We start from the raw sequence: 19,876 nt of genomic DNA on the forward strand, positions 1-19,876 counted from the left end.
TGAATGTCAGCCTGAACACCGTGACTCAATAATAGATTATCATCTGCAGCATGTGGCCTCTTGCTGAACACCGGTGGCAAAACCATTACTTAACCCCGAGGCTTAAGTGCGTCTTTATTTCTGATAAACGCCACAACAGGCTGGACCTGGTCAAGCAGATTAGTTATAGATTACACGTTTAGGAAACGACAGAAAAGAGATGCAAGTTAACTTTTTTTTTGTGCCAGCCACACAGCAGTGTAATAGCATCTAGACAGACGGTGGAGTCGGAAGCAGGGTGGTGGTTAAAAGCAGTACTGGGTCCCCTGCTGGAACATGAGCGGCTCTTTCTCTCCTCTCTCCACGGCGGAGAAGCTGAAATGGATTTTGCTTTGACTCTCGGAGTCTTGGTCCTTCAGAAACATGGCGTTGCTGGAAGCAGCAACCTGCAACGTGACATCAGCCAAACAAATACAGGATCTATGAGTCACGATTAGAATGGTTTTGGATTAAACGCTTCATCAAAAATGTAATTTCATACAATTTATAATATACAATGAGAGTTTTCTGAGCAATGTAACTTGTTGCCAAGGTACTGTATCACAGGTGGACTCCTCTGTTGACACAAATATACAAAAAGGCAAAGAAAACTAATAAGTAAACCATAACTGGTGGAATTTACGGGTAAAGAAACCAAGTTTTGTCATCACATATTTTTACTCTAACTGTTTATGCTAAACTGCAGGGATGAGCAGAAACTTTCAAAAGGGCAGATGCTCAAATTTTTAAAAAAGACAACAGGAAATAAAGTTTTAAAACACAATTCGCTGTGATTAACAAGTGTGTTGGGCTGCTGGGTGTGACGTAGTCATAGGTGTGTTACATCGGGGTGAGAAAAGCTGTACTTTCCCAAACAGGAACTTCATTTTCTCCCATAATTATGTCATTTTCCAAAAAATATATAACTGGATTATAAACATACATAACATTCCTTTATTCCTTTTTTTATTTCTTCATTGTTAATGTTAATTCTTCTTATCCACAAAGGGGTGCTGCGACCCCCCACCGCCCTCAGTTCCCTCAGCTTTGGACTTCGTACTCAAAGCCAGTTTATCAAATAATGACTTGACAGGAACTTCAGGATCATAACTCAGTTCTTTCAAGTCAAAAATGTGCATCTGAGCCATTCAGAACGCCACTCGTCCTCTCTGCAGTCAACATTTCAGACGTCTCGAATGTCATTCTTTCAGGACAAATGATGTCACTTTTCACATGTATGTGTTTTTGGACTTTCAGCCTCAGATGTAAATCAAAGCAACAACTGAGCCTATGTGCAATACTCCTGCCCTTCTGTGGGTGGAAACAACCCCTCAACTTAAACTGGTGGTGAATGGAAATTCTGAGGGGTTTTCTAGTTTCGACTTTGTTTTTCGTTCCCTTCATTAAAGTAGTAATGATTTTCATTTACCAATTTGAAGCTTTTTTGTGTTGATCTGAGAGCTCTGCAGGAGGAGGAAGATGGTCAAAGAGCCATGTTTTGTTCTTTCTTCCTATCCAGAATGAACATTGTTAATACCCGATATCTACAATCCGATTATTACTAGTCATAAAATTAATTTTAGAGAACCAAAATTGAATGTATTCCCAATATTTCTAGTATAGTTTTGAATTAAACAATGTAAAGTGACATTAGGAATACCCAGTATTCATGTTATAACTTAAAAGAAGCTAATTCAGACATTGTTTTTGAAATAATGGTCTGGAACAATGTCATTGCAGATGTCTATATGGAATGTGTTATGGTATTTCACGTAAAAAAGGCTAAATGAAAATTATCAAGAGTAGCAATAAAAATGTATATAACTAAAATGTGAATTTCTTCTAAGGACAACAATGCTATCTGGAATAGTAATTAGTATTCAAGGTGAGAAGAACTTACTTGTTATTTGTCCTGGAAAGAGTGGAGTTTCAGAAATGCTGATTGTGGACTAGGATGAATCTCTTATAGATATTTGAAATTTTTTTTTTTACGAGGAAGAACTGAATTATAGACATCTGCAATACATATGCCATCTAGCCATTAAACATGAAAACAGTTATTTAAAGTTTTAAAATATAGGTTTCTTACATTTTGATTTTTCTGTTAAAAATGTGCAGTTTGATTATATAAGTTATAATGTTCTGCCATTGATGCCATTCAGTATGAGAATACTGTATTAAAGATTATCAATAAAAGGTTCACAAGAAAACATTACACCAGGAAATGCCAGCAAAAACTTTGCAACATGCTAACCTCCTCATACAGATTACCTGCAATCGATTTTGGCGACGAGGACGACAGGCGACGACTACAATAAAGGAGAAAGTCGCAACAAGAACGGCAGCGCATGACAGGATGAAGAACAGGTGGGCCGGATCTGCAGGTGACAAATTGTGTTACAAAGTGAGTGTGGTCCAAACATCAAAATCACAATGAAAAGCAAAAAAAAAAAGACAGTTTGTAAACAACTGCGACATGAAACTCATTCCTCTAATTGAGCTTTGTAAGACCAAAGGCAGTTTCTGATCAAAGATGGGAAAAGTAAAATATTAAGGTATTCCTTTAGTCTTTGAAGATTTCCTGTGAACAACCCTGTTTGTCATTTTGTGTCTGGATGAAAGAAACTAATTGATCTGCAAATATGATTCATCTCCTGAGCAAACTCCTCAACATGCAGGAGCGGGCATGGGACTACTTAAATATTAAAGACAAAATTTAAAAAAAGAGTTTTCATGTTTTTCTTTAAGTTAAACACTATCATAAAAACACTTTCTCTGATTTAAAACGTTAATGACTTTTTTTTAGAGTTTTTGTGTTAAAATCCCATAGTGGGGTGATTGTGTGGGCGGAGTTATCTCCTGGATTGGTGACGTAAAAGGAGGCGGAGCCAGCTGTGGCAGACCGCTGTAGGATACTGAGGATGTTACTGTCAGTGTTTATCAGGGGAAATGGAAGCAAAAGAAAAAGCAAGTTTTGTTAATAAGAGTACTGCTTTGAAAACATGATTGTTGTTTTGGTCTGGAGGGATGCTGTCAGAAACTCGAGTCCCACATTTCTCAAGGGGAACCCCCAAGCTCTACAATCATCAAGGAGTTTTACATCAGGACAGCAGGAGGCGGCCGGTGCCGGTCCGACAGGTAGTGGTTCTTCTGTTGAAGGTTTGTTTTTCAGGTGGTCCTCTTTAAAATGTTACCTGCAGTCAGTCTCCAGACTCTGGGTTGTAATTTTCACCAGGAACTAAACTAACAAACATCCATCCAACTTTCTTGTCCTTTGGGAAGCTGAAGAATGACTCAGCTGTTGGAGTTTTGGGTCAGTTTACACAATTAATTACAACACACTCAACCATTTCACCCCCACACTATGCGTGGGTGCCCCCTGAGGATGTCAGTGTACCCCATATTAAACAATACCCAGCTACACAAACTCAGAACGTGAGTCCTGTCAAAATGTTGCCGGTATTTCTGTCTAATTTGTCTAAGAGTCCTCTGTTTTCTTGTGACCATCACTCACTGTTTATGACTTACCATTGGACGCTATCCAATAACCCAGTGTTATGTTATCAGCAACTATCTGATAACACTGTTGCTCCTCTTGTGATGCCACCATTTTGTCCTCTGGTGCTTGTTCTAGCGGTGCCAGCTCCTTGCAAATCGAATCATTTACATCTCTGATCTGCATGTGATCCGAATTATATATAAATTCTACTACTTCTCCTGGGTGCTGAACTTGTTTTGTCAGTGAGTGTAAAAGGTTGTCATTAGTCACTCATTCCTTCTTCTTCTCCTAGCTGTCCACTTTAGTCTCTGCCTTCTTGTCTTTCTCTACGGATATAAACATCTTTGACTTCAGGTGTTTGGGGTGTGTTTGGCGTGTCGATCACTCACTGTTCCTCCTGACGTAAAGGCTGAAGGAGGTCTGCAGCTTGCTGACGTCATTGCGGACACTGATGTCCAGACAGTGGACCCCAGCAGAGGTGAAGGTGTGGTTCAGCTGCAGGGTGTTTTCATACAGCATGGCCAGCGTGCAGCCCACTGTCCCGTCAGGCTCACAGTTTGCGAGGAAACGCCAGCACACCCACATTGGAGGACTAAAGACCCAAAACGGAAAACTGCATTTTGCCAAGCAAGTCTAAATGTATTTAAATACAGGATTTATTCATAAAGTCAAATATCTAAAATATATGTTGGCAGACAAGAAACCAAACTAGCCAAATGCATCTTACCTTCCATCGACATGAAAAGCCAAACTGGTGTCCTGAGACACCTTGTAATCCGAAGGTCCCTTCAGTTCAATGTTTTTGATGGCATCTGCAAAGTCATTCCAGTTATTAGTCATGTAACGATTTCAAAGATTAGTTTCAGCATAAAGTGATATCTGAAGAAGTATCAAATTTTCACACTTTTAAGAGTACATAAAGCATATCTGTGAGCAACAGATGGAAACGATAAGAGCTGGATTTTTCCATCACGTGAAAAAGTGCAAACAAAGACACTGTTGATGCTCGTCGAACTGAAGAAAATGATCTGTGAAGCCACTAATAACAGGAAGGATTAAACAAGGAACTTTTTTAGTGTGGACTGCAAAATACCTCCATCTGAGTTTTGCAGATAAATTTTTTTTTTTAAATTAAACACCTAGCATTCCTTAAAGACAAGCATATTACCAGAGTCAGAGTTTTAGACTAAGCTCATCTTATGATGAGAAACGGTGCTTTCTGAAAACAAGAACGTTAGAGGAGGTTAAGCAGTTTTTGAAGGACCAGTTCAAAGTCAAGATCTGTGTTTGAGAACGTCTCAGAGTTGAAGTCCATCTGGACAAACTCCAAACTGATGAGCATTAACAGACTGTCATCCAAAAAATAATAGCAAAGTCATCGGTTTTAAATAAAATCTAAGAAAAGTCTCTACATGCGTCCAATCTTTCCAACATTTTTTGAAAAGTATGCATTTTTGTTTACGCCAACCTTCCAGCCAGAGATCTGTAAAACTATAGAATCACTTTTCCCCCTCCTTTTTAAACATTTTTTTAATTGTTTTAGTTCCTAATAATGCAGATATATATATATATATATATATATATATATATATATATATATATATATATATATATATAAATCCTGGGGAGTTCACAAATATTAAGGCAACAAATTCTGTTTCATTTCGCCCTGGGCAACAAACAGCAGCTGCGTCTGATCATTTCTCAGCTTGAAAGATGATCATGTTTTGAGGCGATTCTCTACGGCAGAATCTTCATAGTCAGTATTTTAAAACCTTTAATGGGTTTCAAGACATAAGATAAGACTGGGGGGGAAAAAGCAACACATTAAAACATTTTTGGCATCCAGCTGCAGCAGGTTGCCTGTATGTGACTGTATCAGACAACTGACCGAGGACTTGAACGTCCGTAGAGTAGACTCCGGTGATCAGAGGTGCAGATTTGGTCCCGTTCACTCCAACTTTCAGCCACATGGTGTAGTTCCCTGATTCAGGGTAATGGTAGCGGACGACTGGTTCTGTCCCGTGTATCACTTCTCTGCATCAAAGAAAAAAAAAAAGAAGCTGCGTGAGACACTAAGTCACACCAGAGCTCTACAGAGTGTCTGACTCCCAGCCAGCCTCGTACCCGTTCCCTAAGTCCCAGGTGTAGGTGAACTCTGCAGAGCTGACATTCCTCCAGGGATTGGAGAGTTCGAACATCGTTTCTGTGGGAACGTCGGACGCCAGCTCTCCTGCGTTCCTCACATACACAGCGTTTCCCTCCATCTGGTAGAAAACCAGCTTCCCTGCAACATCTTTTGGTGAAATGAAATAAACATGTTTCCAAGATGTACCACGAAACATTGCTTGTAAGGAATATAGGTGCCGAGCGACTCACCCAAATCTGTCAAAGAGCCCGGAGTTCCCAACACAGCTGGGAAAACCATCAGAAGACACATTGGTGTCCATGCAGGATGTTTTCTGGAAATAGACGCACAGACGTTTTTAAAAATATATACATATATAAAGCGTTCAATGAATACCACAGGTGTCTGAGTTACCTGTCCATATCTGCTGGTTTTCTCGTCTGAACTGAGAGAGGATGGAGCCGATGGGTGTGATCAGAGGGAAGAACGTGGTTCTTCTGATCTCGGCGAATCGGAGCACGTAGATGTGGACTGGAGGAGCTTGAAATTGGCCCCACGCGCTCCAGTCATGCGGCTGAGGGAAAAACAAGCAGCTTTTGACGAAGGCTCGGACCCAGGATGTCTGCGTGCCCGTCTGTTAGCAAAACATTTTTGTAGTTCATTGGGAAGAAAAAAGATCTAAATGGTAATTTCACATAAAGACACCTGAACAGCACTGACAGAGAGTGTCTGTTTACTGGACTATTGTTTTTTCCTGTGTTTTTTTTTTTGAGAGACAGTGTTGGTTTTGCTTTGGGTTAAGAAGCTTGTAGAACTTACCTCTTAAATAAACGCAGCATCCCACATGTTGGACAGACAGGTCAAAAGCAAAGATTCAACATATTGGTTTTTCAGCTGCTGGTTAAGGTCGCCCCCATCAGGCTATGAATGTTTGTTCACCTCCTGCTGCAAAAATCACAAACCAAACTACAATGTCTCAACCGAAAATGTGACATTTTATTAAGGTTTAGATGCAGGTATAGTATCTCAAATAAAGATACAATAAAAGCAAACTTTTTTACATTTCAAGGACATGTTTAAAGTTTATTTACTTCACTTAAAAGGCTGGATAATGTTTGTGTGATTAGATGTAGTTTTATCTTTACACCATGCATTGTTTAAATGGAGTTATATTATTCAGTTCTTCTCAAATAATACCTTTTCATCAGTTCAGACTTAGAATAAGGCTCTACGTCTTAATGTTTTAAACAAAGGTCAGATGTTATTTTAATAAGCAGTCTTTTTTTTTACAATTACTTACACAATATTTTTTTATTCCACAACTGGAAAACTTTAAACACAAATATCAAAATCCCACTTCAGATTATATAAGCACAATGTCAGTCTCACACTTTCTGAAAAGCACTGAACACATTTATCTACTTTGGTTTGGTTTGGTTTGTCAACATGTCAACATGAAAACAATCAGGTATGGTACTATACTGATGCAGCATCTGTGCATAATTATGACTTACTATCCCATAACTAAGACCTAGCACCTCATTTTTATGAGTTACTATTTCATAATTAAGTGTAGCACCTCATAAATATGACTTAGTGTATTATATTGAGTCTTAGCACCTAATTAATATGACTTGGTGTCTTATATTTAAGTTGTTACAGGCCCGGCCTTTCGATAGGGGGTGGTAGAGAGCAACGGGGGAGAAGAAGAAGAAGAGCTGGGTGAGTTAGTTCAGGAGACGCTAGCTGTGAAGTTGGTTGTACGCTATTCGCCTTGCCAAGAGAGGAATAAAAGTTCTACAAGCTTTCATCTGCCTCCTCCTTGTTTTGCCGCCAGCGGAGCAGAACCTTTAGAGCTCGTTACCTGCAGACGAGCCGAAATAGACTTATTAGGTAACACTGGGGGCTCGTCCGGGATCGCTCTGCTAGAAAAAGGCGGGGGGAACGGCAAGAAATGGATGAAGGAGGCCGAAAGAATTTTCTGGAAGTTCCCAAGATGGCTGCGACTGGCGCCGACACTGCTACCGGAGTATCAACGCAAATGGAGGGAAGGAGCCGAAGAGTAAGCTTAAACCCCTTCCTGGTGGATATAGAAGAGACCCGACAGGACAATGCGGGCTTCTGTGATGAAATGGAGTGGCGTGATGATCGGTTGGTGACCAGCAGGGAATTAACTCCAGCGGCAAGTGAAGCTACACCATGGCCACTGACCCCGCCACCGTCAGAACATTACAACCCTTTTACAACGCCGGACCAGCGAACGACTAACTGCGGTGAGAGTTTAGCCCATTTCTGTCCAAGTCGTGGTGGTGCTCAGAACGTAGCATCCACGCCCCGCGTGACGACATGTTATATGGATAATAAGACTAATAGCCGAGGTGCAGCTGGATTTCCTCCTTCCCCGCTAAATGTACCTAACTGGGAACGCTGTGTAGCTTCATCGCTGACCCACGCAGTACCGCTCGTTAACCAGTCGGAGGGTTTTGGACACATACTGCAAACTTGCCCACCCGCACGACAGGATTTCCCCCACACGAGCGGAGGCTCCGTACATCATGTTGTAGGATCATTGGGCAGAGTAGAGAACAATCACAGATTTTGTATTTCACCCCAGCCGGAAAATACTTCAGTTCCGGTTCAGCACTTCGGTTCCTGTAATCTTGTACATGGATTAAACGACATAAACAGCAGTGAGTGTCGAACATGTGATGAGAAGATCCCAATACTGCAGCCAGGCCATTTTGATGGAGCAGGTTCATGGAAAGGCTTCCTTTACCAGTTTGAATGCTGTGCTACGGCTAATCACTGGACTGAAAAGACTAAAGCTGTCCAGTTAAAATTCTGCCTCACCGGTCCAGCTGGAGCCATTGTCCATAAAAATCCCAGATCAGCTGATTGGAGCTATCAGCGGATTGTTGAGGAGGTTGAAGCTGCCTATGGGGCTTCTTCAGAACATGCTGCAGCTATTGGCATCGAATTGAGGCAAAGAGTCAGGAAAACTGGAGAAGCTCTACATGTTCTAAGAGATGACATCTATGAAAAGGTCTCTGTTGTTTATGCCAACTGTACAGAGAGAGAGCAAGATCGCGTTAGTGTGGAGATTTTCACTAATGCTCTAGCAGACCCTGATCTGATCCAAAAACTGTTAGAGGAACGACCACGCACCCTTGCGTTGGCTTATGGAATCGCCCAAAGGTATGAAGCCACAAGGATGGCCGCCCGTGCAGTCACACAATTGATGCGGCCCACCGCACGCAACTCGACACCTCAAGGGGCCAGGCTAGCAATGGTGCATGAGGACCGCAACCTGACCCAATGGGGGCCACGTGAGAAACATCGACAGAAATCCATCTCAAGTAAGAACAAACATTTAAGCAATGTCATATGTCATAACTGCTCTGGTGTGGGTCATCTACAGAGAAGCTGCCCTTCACCACACCAACCAAAAGTAAAGCAAACACATCCCAAAAAGCCATCCACACCAGACACTGTGATTATCTGCACTAAAAACGGGAAGGAGGACATGTGCATTCAAATTCTGATCCATGGAATAGAAATATGTGCCCTCTTAGACTCTGGTGCCCGGAGAAACGTGCTGTCCCTGCGTGACTTTAACTCGTTTGTTTTAGAGTGTAGACCCACCATCCAGCCATCATCTGCACAAACACTGCAGGGAATCGGGCCGGAGGGGCTGCCTGTGCTGGGAGAGGTTGTCCTCCCAGTCCATATTGGAAACAAGATGGTGGATGTGAACTTCATCATTGCTGACACAGCTGAGAGCACAGAGGTCATCTTAGGTCAACCCTTCCTGCAGCAGTCAAGTGCCTGTTTGGACTATGGGCGTAAGGAAATAACTCTGTTTGGAGAGAAGGTTCCCCAGTTAGGTTTTGAGTTCCAGGCTGGGGTACACGTTGTGAGGGTGGCCCGTACCACGGTCCTGGAGCCTGGGCGCGAGTATGTGGTGCCTGGTCTCTACCGACCTTGCCATACGGCCAGCAGGGTTCTCATGCTGAGCCCCACTAAAGCCTTCATTGAAAAGCACAATGTTCTTGTGGCCCATGTTGTTGTCCAGCAGCAGCAGTCAGCCAGCTTACCCATCCGGATCTTCAACCCTGGCACCATCCCTGTTAAGGTAAACAAAGGAGCGGTGGCTGGAGTGCTTCAGCCAGTTCAGGTTGTTGCAGGAAAGGAGCTCCAGGCAGCTGGAGCAGACAGAGCCAATATTGTGCATGAATCTGTTAACCCTGTCCCTTTTTCTATACCGAACCATCTCCAGGAACTGTATGCTGACAGCTGTGGTGGATTGTTGGAAGAGGACCGTCGTCAACTGGGCCAGTTATTGCAGCGATATGGCGATGTGTTCTCCACTGGCCCAAATGATTTGGGTCGCACCAGCATTGTGAAACATGACATCCTGACCACTGTAGGACCTCCTGTGAAGCAGCCCCCCCGGAAAATGGCTCGGCAGAAACAGGAAGCAGCTGACCAGCAGGTGCTTCAGAGCTTGGAGGCTGGCCTTGCCCAACCCAGTAATAGCAGCTGGGCAGCACCAATTGTGATGGTAAGAAAGAAGGATCAGAGCTCTAGGCTCTGTGTGGATTACAGGGCCCTGAATGAACAAACAATTAAGGATGCGTACCCACTGCCTCGGATTCAAGACACCCTGGACACCCTCTCCACGGCTAAGTTCTTCAGCACACTCGACCTAACATCTGGGTACTGGCAAGTGGAAATGACACCTCGGGCGAGAAGAGCCGCTGCATTCTGCACACGTAAGGGGCTTTTTGAATGGAACGTGATGCCTTTTGGACTGTGTAATGCTCCAGCCACGTTTCAAAGGCTCATGGACCGTGTCTTGGCAGGGCTGCAATGGGAGACCTGTTTGGTTTATCTCGATGACATTATAGTTCTAGGACGAGACACTGGTCAGATGTTGGAGCGACTGGAGCATGTGTTTGCCAGGCTGCGTGGAGCTAACCTGAAGCTCAAACCCTCCAAATGCTGCCTGTTTCGGGAGCAAGTAATTTTCTTAGGCCACAAAGTTTCAGCTGAAGGGGTTGCCACAGACCCGCAGAAGATTCAGCGTGTACAGGAGTGGCCCACCCCTCGAAACGTGAGAGAGGTGCGACAGTTTGTGGGGCTAGCTTCATATTATCGCCGTTACGTAGAAAATTTTGCCACAGTTGCCAAGCCACTCCACGAGCTCACCAAAAAGTATGCTCGTTTTAACTGGTCAACTCAATGCCAGGAGGCTCTTGAAGAGTTAAAACGGCGCCTGACGTCAGCGCCTGTCCTCGGCTACCCTCTGGATAGTGGTGAGTTGCTCCTCGACACTGATGCCAGTGACTGTGGTATCGGTGCCGTTCTCTCTCAGATACAGGAGGGGGAGGAGAGAGTCCTGGCGTATGGCAGCAAATGTCTGTCGGCTACTGAGAGGAACTACTGCACCACTAGACGGGAACTTTTGGCTGTGGTGGAGTTCACCTCACATTTCAGACAATACCTGCTGGGGCGACACTTTACCATTCGAACTGACCACAGCAGCCTACGGTGGCTCACCAGACTGAGGGAGCCTGAAGGTCAACTTGCTCGCTGGTTAGAGAAACTGGCGGAGTATGATTTCCAGGTGGTTCACCGCCCAGGAATTAAACACCTAAATGCGGATGCTCTTTCCAGGAAGCCCTGCCGTGAGAACTGTGTATGTCACATATCAGATCCAGAGCTGGGCAGGAAACAGTTTCAACACAAGGCTGTGCAGTGTGACCTAATGCATAGCTCATCAGCCCAAACTGACTTTTCAACTTCCCCAGGGCGACCTCTAGTGGGGGTAGTGGGCAACTGTATAAATGGCAACAGGGAGAACTCCACTCATCCCAAAGTCCACCAGGTGAGCGAAGCACCTCAGCCTAACCTGTTCCGTGGTTGGACTAATGAGCAGCTTGCTGCCGCCCAAAAGAATGACCCTGACATCGGACCAGTTTGGGAATGGATGGATAAAGGGGAAAATCGTCCGGCCTGGGCCAGCATAGCAGCATGTAGCCCGGCCACCAAAGCTCTGTGGTCACAGTGGAAGAGACTCTACAGGAAAGATGGAATCATGTTGAGGAAGTTTTATTGCAGTGGGGGCAAAGTTTTCTACCCACAGATAGTATTGCCACACTGTTACCACAGCTCTGTAATGGAGCAACTGCATGACGGGCCCGTAGGTGGTCATTTTGGAGCAGAGAGGACTCTGTCGCGCCTGAAAAGCAGATATTACTGGTATAATATGAGAGATGGCGTTACTCTGTGGTGCCGTACCTGCATCAGCTGTTCAGCCAAGGCTCGACCAAGGAAAACGCCCCAGGCAGCCATGGGAACTGTGCGGGTTGGTGCCCCCATGGAAAGGGTAGCAGTTGACCTGATGGGACCTTTAAATGAAACTGAGCGACACAACCGCTATATATTGGTGGTGCAGGACTATTTCAGTAAGTGGGTGGAAGCTTATCCCCTATCTGACGAGCAAGCTCCCACTGTGGCGGAGAAGATTGTGTCTGAATGGGTTTGCAGATATGGAGCCCCACACTCACTCCATAGTGACCAGGGCACCAATTTTGAATCTGCTGTTTTCCAGAGCATGTGTGAGCTGCTGGGCATTGAAAAAACACGAACTACCCCATTTCGTCCCCAATCCGATGGCCAGGTGGAACGGTTTAATGCCACTTTGCAGAAAATTCTGGCCACCACTGCAGAACGCTGCCATTGGGAGTGGGATCTGATGCTTCCATATGCACTTATGGCTTACCGGGCCACAAAGCACAGCTCTACTGGATTTACACCTAACATGATGCTGTTTGGTCGAGAAATAACCGAGCCAATTGATCTTGTTGCTGTTCCCTTCCCTGACAATGGCTGTTCCAACATCCCACAATGTGTCATGCAACAAAAAGAGAGGTTACAACTCTCTCATCAACTGGCCAGGGAGTGGCTTGGTAGGGCTTCTGAACGAGCTAAGAGACAGTATAACAAAAACATGTACAAACTACAGTATAAGGTTGGGGAAGCTGTTTGGCTCTTGATCAAGGGCACGAAGAAAGTGAGGAACAGAATACGGAAGTTCCTCCCTTCCTACGAAGGTCCCTATTTTGTCACTGGAACATTGGACGACCTTGTTTATTGCATCAAGAAGGGTCCAAAGTCACGAGCTAAAGTGGTTCATCATGATAAACTCAAGCCTTATTACGCCAGGACCCCGTTGAACAATAGCTGGGTTTTCCAAGACGCTCATGGCCCAGCAGCAGTTGAGGTACCTCCACCAGTGGTCAATGCTTCTTTGGATGTGGATCATGACGGGCCTTTAAATCCCTGGGATAGCTTCTCAGAGATGGTGGACTCCGCAATAGACGACCCATCTCAGTCTCGGTCTGTCGATTCAGCTTCGTATGGAGACAATCATATTCAGAAGGAAGCTGGCCAGGTTCTACCGGAAGACAATGATACAGAGGGTTCTGTGGGGGATCAGCGGCCGCCGGTCCTTCAAGGAGCAGGACCTCAGGAAAGACCACAGAGGAGACGCAGACCCCCTGACCGATTTGGTCAGTGGGTCAGCGGCTAGATGTCCACCTGCATAAGGATGAACTCTTTTGTTTTCTTTATTTGCCTGAATCTGGGTGTAGGCGGGTTACTGCCCAGTTCAGGTGGGGGATATAAAAAAAAAAAAAAAAAAAAAAAAAAAAAACAAAAACATGTATACAGCACGCCTGTTTCAGTTCCTAGAGTAATATGCTTCATGCAGTGGATTGTTATTTTTCTTTTACTTGCCTTTGGCTAGTTATTGTAAAGGTGTATTGTCTTGCACTGTAGTCTCTGTTTACATTAGATCATTGACGAAGTGTTCTAGCTTAGATTTTGGAGGATTTGTTCTAACCAGTTATGGTTGCTGGAGTAATGTTAAATACGTTTAATCATCATCCAGAGTGGGGGTAGTGTTACAGGCCCGGCCTTTCGATAGGGGGTGGTAGAGAGCAACGGGGAAGAAGAAGAAGAAGAGCTGGGTGAGTTAGTTCGGGAGACGCTAGCTGTGAAGTTGGTTGTATGCTATTCGCCTTGCCAAGAGAGGAATAAAAGTTCTACAAGCTTTCATCTGCCTCCTCCTTGTTTTGCCGCCAGCGGAGCAGAACCTTTAGAGCTCGTTACCTGCAGACGAGCCGAAATAGACTTATTAGGTAACACTGGGGGCTCGTCCGGGATCGCTCTGCTAGAAAAAGGCGGGGGGAACGGCAAGAAATGGATGAAGGAGGCCGAAAGAATTTTCTGGAAGTTCCCAAGATGGCTGCGACTGGCGCCGACACTGCTACCGGAGTATCAACGCAAATGGAGGGAAGGAGCCGAAGAGTAAGCTTAAACCCCTTCCTGGTGGATATAGAAGAGACCCGACAGGACAATGCGGGCTTCTGTGATGAAATGGAGTGGCGTGATGATCGGTTGGTGACCAGCAGGGAATTAACTCCAGCGGCAAGTGAAGCTACACCATGGCCACTGACCCCGCCACCGTCAGAACATTACAACCCTTTTACAACGCCGGACCAGCGAACGACTAACTGCGGTGAGAGTTTAGCCCATTTCTGTCCAAGTCGTGGTGGTGCTCAGAACGTAGCATCCACGCCCCGCGTGACGACATGTTATATGGATAATAAGACTAATAGCCGAGGTGCAGCTGGATTTCCTCCTTCCCCGCTAAATGTACCTAACTGGGAACGCTGTGTAGCTTCATCGCTGACCCACGCAGTACCGCTCGTTAACCAGTCGGAGGGTTTTGGACACATACTGCAAACTTGCCCACCCGCACGACAGGATTTCCCCCACACGAGCGGAGGCTCCGTACATCATGTTGTAGGATCATTGGGCAGAGTAGAGAACAATCACAGATTTTGTATTTCACCCCAGCCGGAAAATACTTCAGTTCCGGTTCAGCACTTCGGTTCCTGTAATCTTGTACATGGATTAAACGACATAAACAGCAGTGAGTGTCGAACATGTGATGAGAAGATCCCAATACTGCAGCCAGGCCATTTTGATGGAGCAGGTTCATGGAAAGGCTTCCTTTACCAGTTTGAATGCTGTGCTACGGCTAATCACTGGACTGAAAAGACTAAAGCTGTCCAGTTAAAATTCTGCCTCACCGGTCCAGCTGGAGCCATTGTCCATAAAAATCCCAGATCAGCTGATTGGAGCTATCAGCGGATTGTTGAGGAGGTTGAAGCTGCCTATGGGGCTTCTTCAGAACATGCTGCAGCTATTGGCATCGAATTGAGGCAAAGAGTCAGGAAAACTGGAGAAGCTCTACATGTTCTAAGAGATGACATCTATGAAAAGGTCTCTGTTGTTTATGCCAACTGTACAGAGAGAGAGCAAGATCGCGTTAGTGTGGAGATTTTCACTAATGCTCTAGCAGACCCTGATCTGATCCAAAAACTGTTAGAGGAACGACCACGCACCCTTGCGTTGGCTTATGGAATCGCCCAAAGGTATGAAGCCACAAGGATGGCCGCCCGTGCAGTCACACAATTGATGCGGCCCACCGCACGCAACTCGACACCTCAAGGGGCCAGGCTAGCAATGGTGCATGAGGACCGCAACCTGACCCAATGGGGGCCACGTGAGAAACATCGACAGAAATCCATCTCAAGTAAGAACAAACATTTAAGCAATGTCATATGTCATAACTGCTCTGGTGTGGGTCATCTACAGAGAAGCTGCCCTTCACCACACCAACCAAAAGTAAAGCAAACACATCCCAAAAAGCCATCCACACCAGACACTGTGATTATCTGCACTAAAAACGGGAAGGAGGACATGTGCATTCAAATTCTGATCCATGGAATAGAAATATGTGCCCTCTTAGACTCTGGTGCCCGGAGAAACGTGCTGTCCCTGCGTGACTTTAACTCGTTTGTTTTAGAGTGTAGACCCACCATCCAGCCATCATCTGCACAAACACTGCAGGGAATCGGGCCGGAGGGGCTGCCTGTGCTGGGAGAGGTTGTCCTCCCAGTCCATATTGGAAACAAGATGGTGGATGTGAACTTCATCATTGCTGACACAGCTGAGAGCACAGAGGTCATCTTAGGTCAACCCTTCCTGCAGCAGTCAAGTGCCTGTTTGGACTATGGGCGTAAGGAAATAACTCTGTTTGGAGAGAAGGTTCCCCAGTTAGGTTTTGAGTTCCAGGCTGGGGTACACGTTGTGAGGGTGGCCCGTACCACGGTCCTGGAGCCTGGGCGCGAGTATGTGGTGCCTGGTCTCTACCGACCTTGCCATACGGCCAGCAGGGTTCTCATGCTGAGCCCCACTAAAGCCTTCATTGAAAAGCACAATGTTCTTGTGGCCCATGTTGTTGTCCAGCAGCAGCAGTCAGCCAGCTTACCCATCCGGATCTTCAACCCTGGCACCATCCCTGTTAAGGTAAACAAAGGAGCGGTGGCTGGAGTGCTTCAGCCAGTTCAGGTTGTTGCAGGAAAGGAGCTCCAGGCAGCTGGAGCAGACAGAGCCAATATTGTGCATGAATCTGTTAACCCTGTCCCTTTTTCTATACCGAACCATCTCCAGGAACTGTATGCTGACAGCTGTGGTGGATTGTTGGAAGAGGACCGTCGTCAACTGGGCCAGTTATTGCAGCGATATGGCGATGTGTTCTCCACTGGCCCAAATGATTTGGGTCGCACCAGCATTGTGAAACATGACATCCTGACCACTGTAGGACCTCCTGTGAAGCAGCCCCCCCGGAAAATGGCTCGGCAGAAACAGGAAGCAGCTGACCAGCAGGTGCTTCAGAGCTTGGAGGCTGGCCTTGCCCAACCCAGTAATAGCAGCTGGGCAGCACCAATTGTGATGGTAAGAAAGAAGGATCAGAGCTCTAGGCTCTGTGTGGATTACAGGGCCCTGAATGAACAAACAATTAAGGATGCGTACCCACTGCCTCGGATTCAAGACACCCTGGACACCCTCTCCACGGCTAAGTTCTTCAGCACACTCGACCTAACATCTGGGTACTGGCAAGTGGAAATGACACCTCGGGCGAGAAGAGCCGCTGCATTCTGCACACGTAAGGGGCTTTTTGAATGGAACGTGATGCCTTTTGGACTGTGTAATGCTCCAGCCACGTTTCAAAGGCTCATGGACCGTGTCTTGGCAGGGCTGCAATGGGAGACCTGTTTGGTTTATCTCGATGACATTATAGTTCTAGGACGAGACACTGGTCAGATGTTGGAGCGACTGGAGCATGTGTTTGCCAGGCTGCGTGGAGCTAACCTGAAGCTCAAACCCTCCAAATGCTGCCTGTTTCGGGAGCAAGTAATTTTCTTAGGCCACAAAGTTTCAGCTGAAGGGGTTGCCACAGACCCGCAGAAGATTCAGCGTGTACAGGAGTGGCCCACCCCTCGAAACGTGAGAGAGGTGCGACAGTTTGTGGGGCTAGCTTCATATTATCGCCGTTACGTAGAAAATTTTGCCACAGTTGCCAAGCCACTCCACGAGCTCACCAAAAAGTATGCTCGTTTTAACTGGTCAACTCAATGCCAGGAGGCTCTTGAAGAGTTAAAACGGCGCCTGACGTCAGCGCCTGTCCTCGGCTACCCTCTGGATAGTGGTGAGTTGCTCCTCGACACTGATGCCAGTGACTGTGGTATCGGTGCCGTTCTCTCTCAGATACAGGAGGGGGAGGAGAGAGTCCTGGCGTATGGCAGCAAATGTCTGTCGGCTACTGAGAGGAACTACTGCACCACTAGACGGGAACTTTTGGCTGTGGTGGAGTTCACCTCACATTTCAGACAATACCTGCTGGGGCGACACTTTACCATTCGAACTGACCACAGCAGCCTACGGTGGCTCACCAGACTGAGGGAGCCTGAAGGTCAACTTGCTCGCTGGTTAGAGAAACTGGCGGAGTATGATTTCCAGGTGGTTCACCGCCCAGGAATTAAACACCTAAATGCGGATGCTCTTTCCAGGAAGCCCTGCCGTGAGAACTGTGTATGTCACATATCAGATCCAGAGCTGGGCAGGAAACAGTTTCAACACAAGGCTGTGCAGTGTGACCTAATGCATAGCTCATCAGCCCAAACTGACTTTTCAACTTCCCCAGGGCGACCTCTAGTGGGGGTAGTGGGCAACTGTATAAATGGCAACAGGGAGAACTCCACTCATCCCAAAGTCCACCAGGTGAGCGAAGCACCTCAGCCTAACCTGTTCCGTGGTTGGACTAATGAGCAGCTTGCTGCCGCCCAAAAGAATGACCCTGACATCGGACCAGTTTGGGAATGGATGGATAAAGGGGAAAATCGTCCGGCCTGGGCCAGCATAGCAGCATGTAGCCCGGCCACCAAAGCTCTGTGGTCACAGTGGAAGAGACTCTACAGGAAAGATGGAATCATGTTGAGGAAGTTTTATTGCAGTGGGGGCAAAGTTTTCTACCCACAGATAGTATTGCCACACTGTTACCACAGCTCTGTAATGGAGCAACTGCATGACGGGCCCGTAGGTGGTCATTTTGGAGCAGAGAGGACTCTGTCGCGCCTGAAAAGCAGATATTACTGGTATAATATGAGAGATGGCGTTACTCTGTGGTGCCGTACCTGCATCAGCTGTTCAGCCAAGGCTCGACCAAGGAAAACGCCCCAGGCAGCCATGGGAACTGTGCGGGTTGGTGCCCCCATGGAAAGGGTAGCAGTTGACCTGATGGGACCTTTAAATGAAACTGAGCGACACAACCGCTATATATTGGTGGTGCAGGACTATTTCAGTAAGTGGGTGGAAGCTTATCCCCTATCTGACGAGCAAGCTCCCACTGTGGCGGAGAAGATTGTGTCTGAATGGGTTTGCAGATATGGAGCCCCACACTCACTCCATAGTGACCAGGGCACCAATTTTGAATCTGCTGTTTTCCAGAGCATGTGTGAGCTGCTGGGCATTGAAAAAACACGAACTACCCCATTTCGTCCCCAATCCGATGGCCAGGTGGAACGGTTTAATGCCACTTTGCAGAAAATTCTGGCCACCACTGCAGAACGCTGCCATTGGGAGTGGGATCTGATGCTTCCATATGCACTTATGGCTTACCGGGCCACAAAGCACAGCTCTACTGGATTTACACCTAACATGATGCTGTTTGGTCGAGAAATAACCGAGCCAATTGATCTTGTTGCTGTTCCCTTCCCTGACAATGGCTGTTCCAACATCCCACAATGTGTCATGCAACAAAAAGAGAGGTTACAACTCTCTCATCAACTGGCCAGGGAGTGGCTTGGTAGGGCTTCTGAACGAGCTAAGAGACAGTATAACAAAAACATGTACAAACTACAGTATAAGGTTGGGGAAGCTGTTTGGCTCTTGATCAAGGGCACGAAGAAAGTGAGGAACAGAATACGGAAGTTCCTCCCTTCCTACGAAGGTCCCTATTTTGTCACTGGAACATTGGACGACCTTGTTTATTGCATCAAGAAGGGTCCAAAGTCACGAGCTAAAGTGGTTCATCATGATAAACTCAAGCCTTATTACGCCAGGACCCCGTTGAACAATAGCTGGGTTTTCCAAGACGCTCATGGCCCAGCAGCAGTTGAGGTACCTCCACCAGTGGTCAATGCTTCTTTGGATGTGGATCATGACGGGCCTTTAAATCCCTGGGATAGCTTCTCAGAGATGGTGGACTCAGCAATAGACGACCCATCTCAGTCTCGGTCTGTCGATTCAGCTTCGTATGGAGACAATCATATTCAGAAGGAAGCTGGCCAGGTTCTACCGGAAGACAATGATACAGAGGGTTCTGTGGGGGATCAGCGGCCGCCGGTCCTTCAAGGAGCAGGACCTCAGGAAAGACCACAGAGGAGACGCAGACCCCCTGACCGATTTGGTCAGTGGGTCAGCGGCTAGATGTCCACCTGCATAAGGATGAACTCTTTTGTTTTCTTTATTTGCCTGAATCTGGGTGTAGGCGGGTTACTGCCCAGTTCAGGTGGGGGATAAAAAAAAACAAAAAAAAAAAAAACATGTATACAGCACGCCTGTTTCAGTTCCTAGAGTAATATGCTTCATGCAGTGGATTATTATTTTTCTTTTACTTGCCTTTGGCTAGTTATTGTAAAGGTGTATTGTCTTGCACTGTAGTGTCTGTTTACATTAGACCATTGACGAAGTGTTCTAGCTTAGATTTTGGAGGATTTGGTTCTAACCAGTTATGGTTGCTGGAGTAATGTTAA

At 46.2% G+C, this 19,876-nt stretch overlaps 2 protein-coding genes across 2 annotated transcripts; one reads left to right on the top strand and one right to left on the bottom strand.

The window, feature by feature from the left end:
• Positions 1-97: 97 nt before the first annotated feature.
• Positions 98-6,217, bottom strand: tmem130 (transmembrane protein 130). The gene is made up of 8 exons (XM_017418368.2): positions 6,060-6,217; positions 5,897-5,979; positions 5,645-5,813; positions 5,409-5,554; positions 4,245-4,329; positions 3,907-4,109; positions 2,290-2,396; positions 98-425 (listed from the first exon to the last, which is right to left on the bottom strand). Exons 1-8 carry the CDS (start codon positions 6,065-6,067, stop codon positions 285-287), a joined length of 942 nt encoding a protein of 313 aa, XP_017273857.1. The 5' UTR covers positions 6,068-6,217; the 3' UTR covers positions 98-284.
• Positions 6,218-9,030: 2,813 nt separating this feature from the next.
• Positions 9,031-19,803, top strand: LOC112450568. The gene is made up of 2 exons (XM_037980931.1): positions 9,031-13,234; positions 15,028-19,803. Exons 1-2 carry the CDS (start codon positions 9,169-9,171, stop codon positions 19,548-19,550), a joined length of 8,589 nt encoding a protein of 2,862 aa, XP_037836859.1. The 5' UTR covers positions 9,031-9,168; the 3' UTR covers positions 19,551-19,803.
• Positions 19,804-19,876: the final 73 nt, after the last annotated feature.

Source organism: Kryptolebias marmoratus, linkage group LG17, assembly GCF_001649575.2.
Source record: "Kryptolebias marmoratus isolate JLee-2015 linkage group LG17, ASM164957v2, whole genome shotgun sequence".
NCBI lineage: Eukaryota > Metazoa > Chordata > Actinopteri > Cyprinodontiformes > Rivulidae > Kryptolebias > Kryptolebias marmoratus.